The following is a 14,853-nucleotide window of genomic DNA, read 5'->3' as shown; positions in this document are numbered from 1 at the left end:
GTCTGTTTTTGTTCCAATACTATACTGTCTTGGTGATTACAGCTTTGTAGCAGAGGCTAAAGTCTGAGATTGTGATGCCTCTTGCTTTGATTTTGTTCTTCAATATTATTTTGGCTATTTGGGGTCTTTAGTGGCTCCATACAAATTTTAGGATTGCTTGTTCTAGCGTTGAGAAGAATGTTGGTGCAATTTTGATTGGGATTGCATTGAATATGTAGATTGCTTTGGGTAGTATTGACTTTTTAAAAAAAATTTGGGGTAGTATTGACATTTTAACAATATTTGTCCCTCAAATCCATGAGCATGGAATCTTTTTCCATTTCTTTGTCTCTTCTTCAGTTTCCTTCATAAGCTTTCTATAGTTTTCAGCATACAGATATTTTACATCTTTGATTAAGTATATACCTAAGTATTTTATGGTCCTTGGTGCAATTGTGAATGGGATCAGTTTCTTTATCTCTCTTTCTATTGCTTCATTATTGGTGTATAAAAATGCAACCTATTTGTGTACATTGATTTTGTATCCTGCAACTTTGAATTCATGTATCAGTTCTAGCAGCCTTTTGGTGAAGTCTGTCAGGTTTTCCATGCTGAATTCATGTATCAGTTCTAGCAGCCTTTTGGTGAAGTCTCTCACATTTTCCATGCAGAGTATCATGTCATCTGTGAAAAGTGAAGGTTTGACTTCCTTTGCCAATTTTGACGCCTTTGATTTCATTTTGTTGTCTGATTGCTGATGCTAGGACTTCCAACACTATGCTAAACAACAGTGGTGAGAGTGGACATCCCTGTTGTGTTCCTGGTCTCAGGGGGAAAGCTCTCACTTTTCCTCATTGAGGATGATATTAGCTGTGAGCTTTTCATAAATGGCTTTTATGATGTTTAAGTTTTTCCTTCTGTCTCAACTTTCCTGAGGGTTTTTAGTAAGAAAGGATGCTGTGTTTTGTCAAACGCTTTTTCTGCATCTATTGACATGACCATATGGTTCTCATCTTTTCTTTTATTAATGTGATGTATCACATTGATTGATTTGTGATTATTGAAGCAGCCCTGCAGCCCAGGAATGAATCCCACTTGATCATGTTGAAGAATTCTTTTTATATGCTGTTGGATTTCATTCGCTAGTAACTTGTTGAGAATTCTGGCATCGATATTCATCAGGAATGTTGGCCTGTAGTTCTCTCTCTCTCTCTCTCTTTTTTTTTTTTTTTTTTGATGTGTCTCTGTCTGGTTTGGGAATCAAAGTAACGTAAGTGTCATAGAATGAGACTGGAAGTTTTCCTTCCTCTTTTATTTTTTGGAGCAGCTTGAGAAGGATAGGTATTAAGTCTGCTTTAAATGTCTGGTAGAATTCCCCAGGGAAGCCATGTGGTCCTGGACTCTTATTTGTTGGGAGATTTTTGATAACTGATTCAATTTCTTCACCAGTTATGGGTCTGTTCAAATTTTCTATTTCTTCCCATTTGAGTTTTGGTAGTGTGTGGGTATTTAGGAATTTCTCCATTTCTACCGTGTTGTCCAGTTTGTTGGCATATAACTTTTCATAGTATTACCTGACAATTGCTTGTATCACTGAGTGATTGGTTGTAATAAATCCATTTCATTCGTGATTTTATCTGTTTGATTCCTCTCTCTTTTCTTTTTGAGAAGTCTTACTAGGGATTTACCAATTTTGTTTATTTTTTCAAAAACCAAGTCTTGGTTCCACTGATCTGTTCTGCTGGGCTTTTTTTGGATTCCATATTGTTTATTTCTGCTCTGATCTTTATTATTTATTTTCTTCTGCTGGCTTTGGGGTGTCTTTGCTGCTCTGCTTCTAGCTCCTATAGGTGTGCTATTAGAGTTTGTATTTGGGATTTTTCTTGTTATTTGAGATAGGGCTGGATTGCAATGTATTTTCTTTTTAGGACTGCCTTTGCTGCATCCCAAAGGGTTTGGATTGTTGTCTTTTCATTTTCATTTATTTCCATATATTTTTAAAATTTCTTCTCTAATTGCCTGGTTGACCCATTCATTCTTTAGTAGGATGTTCTTTAACCTCCATGCTTTTGGAGGTTTTCCAGAATTTTTCCTGTGGTTGATTTCAAGCTTCATAGCATTGTGATCTGAAAAGTGTGCATGGTATGATCTCAATTCTTTTATACTTATGAAGGGCTGTTTTGTGACCCATTATGTGATCTATCTCGGAGAATGTTCCATGTGCATTTCAGAAGAAGGTATATTCTGCTCCTTTGGCATTTAGAGTTCTACATTATCTGTCAAGTCCATCTGGTCCAATCATTCAGGGCCATTGTTTCTTTACTGATTCTCTGTCTACATGTTCTGTCCATTGCTGTAAGTGGAGTATTAAAGTACCCTGCAATTAACCCCTTCTTAGCAATAAAATTGTTTATGTTTGTGATTAAATGTATTATATATTTGGGTGCTCCTGACTTTGGTGCATAGACATTTATAATTGTTAGCTCTTCCCAATGGATAGACCCTGTCATTATGTAGTGCCTTTCTTCATCTCTTGTTACAGTCTTTAATTTAAAGTCTAGTTTGTCAGATATAAATATGGCTACCCCAGCTTTCTTTTGACTTCCAATAGCATGATAGATAGTTCTCCATCCCCTCACTTTCAATCTGAAGGTGTCCTCAGGTCTAAAATGAGTCTTGTAGACAGAAAATAGGTGGGTCTTGTTTTTTTTTTAATCCATTCTGAGACCCTATGTCTTTTGGTTGGCGCCTTTAGTCCATTTACATTCAGTGTTATTATAGAAAGTTATGGGTTTAGAGTCATTGTGATGTCTGTAGGTTTCATGCTTGTAGTGATGTCTCTGGTACTTTGTGGTCCTTGCAACATTTCACTCAGAGCCCCCCCTTAGGATCTCTTGTAGGGCTGGTTTAGTGGTGATGAAATCCTTCAGTTTTTGTTGGGAAAACCTTTAACTCTCCTTCTATTCTGAATGACAGGCTTGCTGGGTTAAAGATTCTTGGCTGCATATTTTTCCTGTTTATCACATTGAATATTTCCTGTCATTCCTTTCTTGCCTGCCAAGTTTCACTAGATAAGTCTGCTACTACCGTTATGTATCTACCTTTGTATGTTAAGGCCTGTTTATTTTAGCTGCTTTCAGAATTCTGTTTATCCTTGTATTTTGCCAGTTTCAGTATATATCAGGCAGAAGGTTTATTCATGTTACGTCTGAGAGGAGTTCTCTGTGCCTCTTGGATTTCAATGCCTGTTTCTTTCCCCAGATTGTGGAAGTTCTCAGCTATGATTTGTTCAAGCACACCTTCAGCCCCTTTCTCTTTCTTCTTATTCTTCTTGAATTCTTATGATATGCATATTGTTCTGTTTGACTGAATCACTTAGTTCTCTAATTATCCCCTCATGATCCTGGATTTTTTTATCTCTCTTTTTCTCAGCTTCCTCTTTTTTCCATAATTTTATCTTCTAATTCATCTATTCTCCCCTCTGACTCTTCAATCCGCACTGTAGCCACCTCCATTTTATTTTGAACTTCATTTATAGCATTTTTAAATTCCTCATGACTGTTTTATGTCCCTTTATCTCTGCAGCAATAGATTCTCTGCTGTCTTCTATGCTTTTTTCAAGCCCAGCAATAAATTTTATGACTATTACCTAAATATTTGTTCAGTTATATTGCTTATATCTGTTTTGATCAATTCTTTAGCTGTTACTTTTTCTTGGAATTTCTTTTGCGGAGAATTCTTCCTTTTCATCATTTTGGCTAATTTTCTGTCCCTTATGCGTTTTAAAAGCTTTTTATATGCTCTTCACCTGTGAGAACTGTTATATTAAAGGGGTGGGGTCATACAGTGTCCATGGCCTGGGCCTTCAGGAGATGTTTTTTGGAGAGTGTTACTTGCTGTCTGTTGTAGTGACTTTGCTTATTTTATTTCCCTACTTGTAGTGATGTTTTGGATCCTCCATCAAGTGTCCTTTGATTTGTTTCTTGAAGTAGCCCTATAGCCTGTAAGGTTGTTCCAGTGTCTCCCTGTTATACTCAGTCTCTTTTCCTCCCAGACTCTTGGGGTTCAAAGTCCATTGGCTTCAGACTTTCTTTGTTTGAGAGATGCAGAAAGTACAGGTCTCACTACTTCTCCGCCAGGTTGCCCCCTTCTCAGAAGCCTCAGGCAGGAGTTGTAAAGTATGCATATATATATATATATATATACATTCCTTTGGAGTATAATTATAAACCCTACTGGGCTCCAGACCTGGAAACCTGTAGGGGCCCCTGGGCTATAGTTACAAAATTCAGAAATTCATATGAGTGTATGAGTTCCTTTATGTGAGGTACCAGCATGTTGTATCAAGGCTGAGCGAGGGCACAAAAATGATGCTCCCTGGCCTATGTTCCTCAGACCACCTCCATAGGCTCTAAAGTGTGAGCCTTTTACCATTTCTTGTGAAGAAGTGTTCAGTTAGTTTTCAGGTCTCTTTCATAGTGAATTTTTCCTTATATAGTCATAGATTTGCTGTGTCCATGGGACGAAGTGAGTTCAGAATCTTCCTATCAGGACATTGTCTTGGACCACCACCTCCCCTTTAGTGCATTATTTTCAATTTAATTGTTTTTATCCATAACACTTTTTTGTGTTATTTTAGCAGTTGTTTTAGTGTTTATAGTGTAAATCTGTAACTCAGGAGTTAGGAATCTGTGGTCTCACAGAAGATATAGCTAGTTTCTTATTTCTGTAAATACAGTTTTATTGGAACACAGCCACACCAATTGATTTAAGTTTTATCTGTATCTGCTTTCATGCTTCAACAGAAGTGTAATTACATGGTAATTTTTTATTGGATGGTAAGCATTATGAATATATTTTTCTTGTATTCTGGATACTATTGTTTTCTTATAAGTAGAATTATCTTTGTTCTCAGATTTAGTTAAGCTTTTGAGTTTTGATTTTAAACTTTGTCATGTAGAACTAGAGCAGAATTTAGTCTAGAATCAATTTTTGCCAATACTGCAGCATGACCCTTTTTAGTATTCTAACCCATACCCTGTGAATTATATATATATATATATATATATATATATATATATATATATATATATATTCTCACTGTTGAGAACAGGACCTATCCTGTTCCTTTGTGAACTCTGTGGATTATTTTTTTAATCCTTTAGGATTACCTGGGTTTAGGTAGTTTCCTCATGTCCATGATTGGCAATTTTTTATTAGATGGCAGACAATCTGAAATTTATCTTGTTAGGTGATGGATATTTTTGTATTATAAATATTTAGATTTATTCTGGAATATAGAACTAATTTGATTTTTTTCAGGTTGTTAAACTGGACTAAAACTGCGTTTAATCAGGGACTAATTTTGCACCACTCTGATGCAAAACACTTTGGATTACTTTATCCAATACCCTGTGAATTATGAGATTTCCTGCTCTGGTTGGAGGTAACAGGATGTTCCTCACCCTGTATAAATTCTGTAGGATAGTCCCTCTAATCCTTTAATTGATTGTTTCCTAGTTCACAATAGTTTCCTCACTCATATGTCCCAAGCATTTCTCTGCTAAATACTTGAGGGAGACCTCTACATAACTCTATTGTTCTCTCTCTCTCTCTCTCTCTCTCTTTCTCTCTCCGAAATTATCCCTTCTGTACTCTATCTTGTGAATTCTATCCTTCTTGTCTCCCCAGCCTCTCACTAACTCAGAGTCTTCAAGGCTCTGCCTTACTTGGCCCTTCCTGCACTGCTGCTTTAGAAACTGTTTCCAGATTGTTAGGTAGGACAGCTGTAATGCTTATCTTGTTTGTTTCCTATTTTTCACATTCACTGTCTTTTGTTGACTGATGGCCAATGTCTTCAAAAATGTCATTTCATAGATTTTGTACTGTTTTTTAGTTGTTTCAGGCAGAAGATTAAATCGTGTCTTTGTCTACTTCATTTTGTCTTAAAGTGGTAGTCTGGGACTAGCATTTCAATTGGGTGATAGTGGATCAACATCTCACTTCCAGAATTAAAATGTTGAGCACAGGAAAGGTATTATTGATTCCCAGAGCTGTGGAACTTACTTTGAAAAGGGAAAAGTATGCTTATGATATGCTAGCTAGTGCTTAAGTGGCTAAGGTCTCTGGCTTCTATCTGTCTACCTCCAGTGCAGAACATGCCATGCATGAATATAGACTGTGATCTTGGTATATTGTTTATTATAGAACAGAATTCAGTTTATGGTAGGGTCTGTCTAGGACCCCCTTCCAAGGAGGGTTTTTAAAGGACCTTGATAAAAGCTGTTCTCAAGACATAGAATAACAACAGAGAAACAAGGCTCCAGAATTCATGGTTTCTTGTGATATAGTGTAGAAATTTCAAGAATGTGTGAGCAATTCTTACTTGTAGTCATTTCTAATTTTCTTTTAAACTCTTCAGACCTTCATTGTCGATGTGGGACTATCTAAACCCATACTAGCACAGAGATGCAGTCAGTAAGTTTTGATTCCTAAGTTTGGAATATTAGGTAAGAGCAAGCATTTTCAATGCATTTCCCAAAAGACAATAAATTAGTATATTCGTTGTACAGGCTTTTAGAAAATTATTTGTTACTTCTTTAGACAGCTTATTAATAAGTTATTTATTTGTTATACTTCACTTGTGTATACAATAAAATTGTCATGTCATCCAAAATGAGGTATTTTCATTATGCCTTAGAAGAAGACTTTTAAAAGTACATTTTGTATGTGTTAAAGACTTTTATGATATATGTCATATATTTTAAAGGGAATGGTACCTTCCTAAATTTCTCTCCCCACCCCCAACATATACATGCACATACACAGATACACACACAAAACTCTTAAGCTATGTTTTACTTTGCTAATATTCAGAAAATATATTTGGATGAATGAATGATAATTTTAGAGCTTCCAGTTTTTCCAGAATTAATTTATAGGTTTAATAAAATTTCAATCAGTGTCTCAATAGGAATTTTTGTTTGTTTGAAAGTGACAGAATTATTTTTACCAACTTATCTGGGAAAGTAAACAAATGGAGGAAAACTAAGGTTTTGAAAATAAGGCACACCTTTTTCTTGCCCTACCTCTTGTTTAAAATTTTATAAAGATACTTCTATCAGCAAAACATCATAGTATCAACACAAGATTAGACACATACTGTATAGGCTCAAAATATTCTGGTATATATGATTTACCATATGTTACTATGATAGAAGATGGATAAAAAGTTAATGGCAGAGATTGATTGATCAGCAAATAGTATATTATAAATCAGATATTTCAGAGAAAAATCATTTTAAATTTTCATCTCTATTTCATACAAATGATAAATTTTACCTAAATAGTTAAATCTGGGAAAACAATTGTTCTAAAAGAAAATGCAGTTGAATTTGTAGTTGACCATTGAATAGAGATTTCTGTAATCATTAAAATAATGAAGGAGGGGCGCCTGGGTGGCGCAGTCGGTTAAGCGTCCGACTTCAGCCAGGTCACGATCTCGCGGTCTGGGAGTTCGAGCCCCGCGTCCGGCTCTGGGCTGACCGCTCAGAGCCTGGAGCCTGTTTCCGATTCTGTGTCTCCCTCTCTCTCTGCCCCTCCCCCATTCATGCTCTGTCTCTCTCTGTCCCAAAAATAAATAAACGTTGAAAAAAAAAAATTAAAAAAAATAAATAAATAAATAAAATAATGAAGGAAAATCATACATAAATGATACATAAATTTGACTACATAAAATTAAGAATTACTGAATGTAAGACAACAAGCACAAAATGGTGAAAATATTTAAAATATTACAATATTTACAAGTAATATTATGGAGAACTGACATTTTTAATATTTAAAGGGCTTATACCAACTGAAAAAACAGTAAGTAAATAATGAAAAATAGGCAAAAACATTGCTGATAATTCACTTACAAAATAGAAAGGCCTAGAGAACATGGTAAAAAATGTTTAGCCTAGGAATCAAAATTTAAATTAAAAAAAATTGGTGACATTTTTGTGTAGCAAATTAAAAAATATTTTTTGAAGAGTAATATTCAGTGCTATGGTGTATGTAGTAAGACAAATGTTTTCATAAATTGCTGATGGGAGTATAAATTATTGTAAACTTTTTTGGAAAATAATTTTATTCTTTATGTCAAAAATCTTGGACTGTTTATTTTTACCAACCTAGTACTTCCTGTCTTATTTCTTAGGAATCCTTCTTGGGTTAATAATCATAAGTGTAGAAAATACATATATATATATATATATATATATATATATATATATATATAATAGAGTTATCTAAGATAATGAAAAACTGGAAGTAACCCAAATGAACATTTAGGTAAATTATGGTAAATTAGTTATGTTGATATTCTTCAGGCATTGAGAACCATAAAATATAATATCACCAAACTAACTTACCATAATTTACCTAAGTGTTCTGTTGGGTTATTTCCAGTTTTTAATTATCTTAATTATCTTAGATAACTTTATAATATGTGTGTGTGTGTGTGTGTGTATAACATTTTAAAGATATGGGATGTTGCTTATGATATGATAAGTGGGTAAAAAGGAGGACACTAAGTAGTATATAGTGTGATCTTAAATATGTTAAAACACACATGAACTCATACATACACAAACAATTTGAAGAGCAGACAACGAAAGCCTAGCAGGGTGCTAGGGTTTTAAGTGATGTTTTTTTCATGGGATCATTTGTGATAGGGTGATTAGTGAATAGGAAAGCATTAATGGTACTGAAACTATAACAGAGTTGAAATATAGCCGGCAGAAGTGGCTTCTGGGAAAGAGGTACTTCTTAGGTAGTTCTTAGGAATAAGTATTCCTGAGTTCAAATCCTAGACCTGCTTCTTACTAGCTATGTTATTCTGGGCAAGATATTTTATCACTTTGTCTCTTTGTCTCTTTTTCCATATGTAAGGTGGTGATAATACCTACTTCATAGGGTTGTTTGAAAGAGTGTAATACCATAATGAATGCAAAGTTACTGGAATATAATTGCTACTTAGTAAGTTTCTTATTTGTGTCTCTCATGAGGCTTTTAACACAGACAGTTTAATGACAAAATAATATGCTTGCCATAAAACTTAGGCAAAGACTCTAATTTAGAGTTTGTAAGGTATTTGTTTAAGGTTTTCTTATGTGTTAGGTTTAAATGAAAGTTTTGATTAGCCTTCCTGAGAAATAAGTAACAAACATATTTATTCTTCATAAAGTATCAAGTGAAAATTATGTTCATATACTTTTACCATTATATTCAGATGAACTCTGAAATTTAGATAATGCACAACTTTGTTTTTCTATAGATCATTTTCAGAAGTAGGCAGAGTTTCAAAATTTATCTTTAACTGCTCATTCTCTGAAATTTTACTAGTAACCTGAGTCTGTATTATGTAATTCAGTGAGCATAATAATAAATGGGCAGTTCAGTTATAAGATTTTATGATGTTTCATTCAAATTTTGAGCTTTTCTAATAATCCAGAGATTTCTTTAATGAAAATAGCTAATTTCTAGACAAGTTATTTGTTTTGACATTCAGAACCCTTTGATAAATCTTAAAAATTACATCTGATGTTTGAGTAGTACCCAATTTTGTGTGTAAATTTAACGCTCAGGAATGAATATAGGCATAAACCTATAATAATTATGCCTCATGGTTAAATACATAGCATTCTACAATTTACAAAGCTTTTTTCCACATAAACTAATATGTTTTTTTTTACAAAAAAAAACTAATGTTTATTTATTTATTTATTTATTTATTTATTTATTTATTTTGAGAGAGACAGAGTGTGAGAGGGGGAGGCGCAGAGAGAGAGAGGGAGACACAGAATCTGAAGCAGGCTCCAGGCTCTGAGCTGTCAGCACACAGCCCGACATGGGGCTTGAACCCACAAGCTGTGAGATCATGACCTGAGCTGAAGTCAGACGCTTAACTGAATGAGCCACACAAGCCCCCTAATATGGCTTTTAAAATAGCCTTGTTAGGTAGATATAGCAAGTGTTATTATCCTTATTTTACAGCTTTAGAAACTAAAGCCTAGAGGGCTAAGTAACATGTCAAACATTACACTGCTAATCTGATTCTAATTCCAGTGCTCTTTTCACTTCACCATAGCAGCTTTATTCCCAGGCACAAAATGAGGAATAAAATGTCATTAAACCCAAGTACTTTACTAGCAGAATGGGCCTAGATCTACTCTTTAGGTTAGACACTGGGTTTAGAACTGTGTTTAATGTAGGAGTTACTCATTTAACATCTTGTGTTGGTATACTAGAAACTTTGGGTTAGTTAGAGCTGTTAATAGTGAAATTCCTGAGAAGTGATAGTAGACAGTGAAAGAGAAAATGTAGAAATAGTGGAATTACCAATGGTACACCAAAATATCCTATAAACTTCAAAAATCCTGAGAATATGACTACATTGTAGCAGAGTACTAAAATTAATAATTGCATTATGACACTAAAGTGTTACAAAAAGGTAAATCCTGCAGAGTACATTCAATGTAGAAGATATATAAACTCCATTATATGTTTTAGGAAGATTTGCATTAAAACAGTATTAAAGAGAGGATTCTTAAAGAGTTAATTTCATCTACCTACTTCTCTTATTTTTTTAATTAACCTAGATTTGTCTGTTTATTCATTTTTAAAGAAGTAAATTTTTAAAATTCAATATTGAAGAAAGGACCAAATGGTAAATTATTGCATTCTAGGTTCTGTTTACAGAGGAAGATGTGAAATTCTACCTTGCAGAACTGGCACTTGCTTTGGATCATCTGCACCAATTAGGAATTGTATATAGAGACCTGAAACCAGAAAAGTAAGGCTATATTCTCCTTATGAATCCCTGTCACCAGTATTTCTATAATTACAGTTTTCTCCACTAAGTGTTTTGTTTTAAAAATTATGTGAAAATATACATGAATTATGCAATTATATGAAACTTATTTATAACAAGTAATCTTTATGAGGTACCCATTGATTTTTAAATTTTTTTTTATTTTTATTTATTTTTGAGAGAGTGAGAGGAGAAAGAGAGAGAGAGTGAGCGTGGGGAAGGGAAAGAGAGAAGGAGACACAAAATCCCAAGCAGGCTCCAGGCTCTGAGCTGTCAGCACAGAGCATGATGCAGGACTCGAACTCATGAGCCTTGAGATCATGACCTGAGACGAAGCCAGATGCTTTAACTGACTGAATCATCCAGGCGCACCGAGATACTCATTGATTTTAAGTTAATCATTTAAATATTTTCCAGTAAATCAAATAGATACCATTTTTAAGTTTATGATGATTTTTATGTAAATGAAAATATAAAAACATTTGATTCCATCTTGTTGAATGTGAATTTTGATTTACAGCATTTTGCTTGATGAAATAGGACATATCAAGTTAACAGGTATGCAGATTTTCTTATTTTACTCTATTTTATAATTTTATTTAATATATATCTGACTAAGCCTGTTTTCTTTTTTCTTTTACTTAATTTGTATTTTATTCATCTCTTTAGTGAACTAAAATTCATTTAAAAAGTAGATAAGGTAGCTCTCAATATGTTCTAATTGTAATACCAAAAGTTTATACAATAGAGTCACTATCCTAATTATCAAATGACATTTGGCATGCTAGGTAAAAACATTATTTTAGCTAATCTCGACTATAAGATTTATCATAAGTAGTTATCACGTTTGAAGTGTAGTGAATTATAAACTTTTAAACCAAGTATTTCAGAATCAGAAGTTCCTTTTTTTCTTTATTTGTGAAAACATGTTTTATTTTTCCTTATTTTGAATATTGAGGGTTTACTATAAGACAAGGTGCTAAATCCTTACAGGATTATTAGGCATAAAATATATCTATTATACCATTTAAAAAAAACTTTTATTTTCAAATAATTGTAGATTCTTAGTAAGTTGCAAAAATAGTACTGAGAGGACCTGTGTACCCATCACTCAGCTTTCCCCAATGGTGACATCTTATGAAACTGCAGTGCTTTATTAAACCCTGGAAATTAATTGATATAGTACAACTCACTGGACCATATATTTTACTTGGATTTCACTAGTTTTTGCATGCATGTATTTTTTTGTGTATAATTCTATGACATTTTTATCACATATATATTTTATTACCACCACTATAATGAATATGCAAAATTGTTCTACAATTGCAAAAGAACTCTCTTGTGCTTCCCATTTACAGTTATCTCTTCCCTCCTCCTACTTTCACTTCTGGTATCACTTATTTATTCTACAACTCTAGTTTTGTTATGTTGAGAATATGATATAAATACAACCACACAGTACCCATTCTGGACATTTATCCTAGAGAAATAAAAACTTATGTGCACATAAAAACCTATACACGAATTTTCATAGCAGCTCTATTTGTAATAGCCCCAGACTGGAAATGTCCCAAATGTCCTTCAGAGAATGAATGGATAAACAAACTGATACATCCATACAATGGAGTACTACCCATCAGTAAAAAGGAAAGAACTCTTGATATATGCAACAACTTGGATGGACTCAAGGGTATTATGCTGAGTGAGTCAATCTCGAAAGGCTAATTATGTTATAAATAGATAGTAAAATCTTTATTTAATTATCAGAATATTAAAACAGAAATAAAATGAAGATGTGGTCTTTACAGAGAATTTTGGACCAGTACACTTTAAAGGTAAGTTGCTTTAAATTCCTAAGTATACTGATTCAATGTAAAAATAAAGTATAAAGCTGTTAACTTGAAAGCTCAGGAAAATGTGACCAAGCTCAAATAAAGTTTAGTAAATCTTTTTAATTCATAGCCTGATTCTCTTTTTCATATTTAGAAGATACAAAGTAGATTTAAAGGTATTGAAAGAGGAAAAGGAAAAAAAAATAGGAAGACAGAATAATAGAGTTTTGAGATTTTATGTATAATATAATTTTTTATAGCATTCAAGTTTTTGTTGCAAATTTGGTTAGAATTTAATTATTTTCATTTAAAAACTACAGTATACTTGTTTTGTAAGGAATGAAGAAAGGAGGTGGGAAAAAATTAGAATAAATCCTACCTATATTCTCCAGTAAGAGAATAATGATGTCAAATTGTTTTATATTTATATTTTATATTTAGTCTTGTAATGTGAATTTTTCTTTTATAGATTTTGGACTTAAACTGGCTGAGGAGGAAGGAATAGTTAGAATAAATGTTAACTTATAAACAAGGGACAGAAGGCTTGTAATAGGAAGAAAATGTTTTATATATACATATATATATGCACATATATATGCATTCATTATTGTATATGTTTTCAAAGAAATCTTTATGGCATCTTAAGGAAAATAGATTTAATTGTTAAAAAATATATATACATACGCACATATTAGATTTAATTGTTAAAATATATATATATATATATATATATATGCACAATTCAATCTATTTTCCTCAAGATGCCATAAAAATTTCTTTGAAGAAATATACAATAATGAATATTAGGTAATTGACACTATTTTATAATTATAGCCTAATTCAAAGTTTTTAAATGAGTAATAAATTTATGAATTTAACCTCAGAACATCCCAATCAGGTTGGTTAAAGTGTGACCATTCATAGTAAATATTCTAATAATGTTTTTTCATTATTTCCTTTAACTTATTTTCTTTTTATTATTTCCTTCCCTTTTTCTTCCTTTCTTTTTTAATTTTTGTGTGTCTTTCTTCCATTTTCCTCTCCTTTTCCTCTTACTTTTCCTATCTTCTTCCTCCCATTTTGAATACTACAGTCAAAAGTACCAGAGACAGGCAATATCTTTCTTTTGACCTGTCTACTTTAAAAATCCTCTAGATGTAAAGAATACACTTAATGTTTAACAGGTTAGCTGGAATGGCAGTGGACTATAGAGAGGTTCATTGGTATGACTATGCTTTGAGCCTAATTGACTTCATACCAAGATTATGATTGTATAAAATAAGATTGGTAGAATGAGAATAAGTACCCTGAAAATATCTGCATACATGTCAATATATTATTTATATTGCTTTTATGTCTTACATTTTTCTGGAACACCCCACCTTATAGTCTATATAAAATTAACCATGTAATATGAGCTGCCTGGTTTAGAAAATAATATTTACTCATAATATCCCACTAAAAACCATAAATTGAACACACAATTGATTTGAACTCTCTGTAGTTGCTATAATGTGTTTTCTGAGGGACACAATGTAGGGTAATTTATATAAAGAGAATGGAGAAAAAATATATGGTGTCAGAAATTTATATCACACAGTACTTGAACTAGATATTTAAGAGAAAATGTATACACTAAAATAGTTTTAATAATTTTTACTAAATTATTAAATTAGTCACTGAGATTACTTTTACTCATAGTAAATACTTATTATTGTTTTCTAGGCAGGCTTTTAAATTTTAAAATCATAGAATCATTTAAGGTTACAAAGATATACCGCCCTCCCTCCCCAAAAGGAGCCTTTTTATAGCTGAACTCTGCATTTTGTTTTTAAAATAGTGGGTTGGAGAAATCACTAATTAACCTATGTTTTATTTAATCTTGTAGCTAAGTCTTATTATCATAAAAGTTTTTTTTTGTCAATTGATTGCTGAACAAATTCTAGTGTTAAATGTCAGTTTTGTCAGAAAAACAAACAAACAAACAAAAAAAAACAGCAGAGGACCTCTATGGAGTGGTATAAATCTCTGAAAGGTAATGGAGGATAAGAAAATTCTCTTCCCTTTCTCCTCCTCTGTGGAATGGCCAAAGAAACCAGTGTTCTTCTGTGCAAGGTATGTTGTTATATTCAGCTGAACTGACCTTGAAGATTAGCTTTTATTATATTTCATCTTTGAAATGGA

General features: G+C 32.8%; 1 protein-coding gene across 1 annotated transcript in view; it reads left to right on the top strand.

Moving 5' to 3' along the window:
• Positions 1-14,853, top strand: part of RPS6KA6 (ribosomal protein S6 kinase A6) — a 205,974-nt gene that overhangs the window by 116,104 nt on the left and 75,017 nt on the right. The window contains exons 7-8 of the mRNA XM_047075696.1: positions 10,710-10,816; positions 11,355-11,392. Coding sequence (XP_046931652.1) covers positions 10,710-10,816; positions 11,355-11,392 — 145 coding nt within the window. The remainder of the gene's footprint in view (positions 1-10,709; positions 10,817-11,354; positions 11,393-14,853) is intronic.

The sequence above is a fragment of the Lynx rufus genome, unplaced genomic scaffold (genome assembly GCF_022079265.1).
Source record: "Lynx rufus isolate CCGP_SWC_20201006 ecotype Redwood Valley unplaced genomic scaffold, mLynRuf1.p SCAF_14, whole genome shotgun sequence".
In the NCBI taxonomy this organism is placed as follows: domain Eukaryota; kingdom Metazoa; phylum Chordata; class Mammalia; order Carnivora; family Felidae; genus Lynx; species Lynx rufus.
The sequence above is the reverse complement of the archived record's forward strand: the minus strand, read 5'-3'. Positions and strand labels throughout refer to the sequence as shown.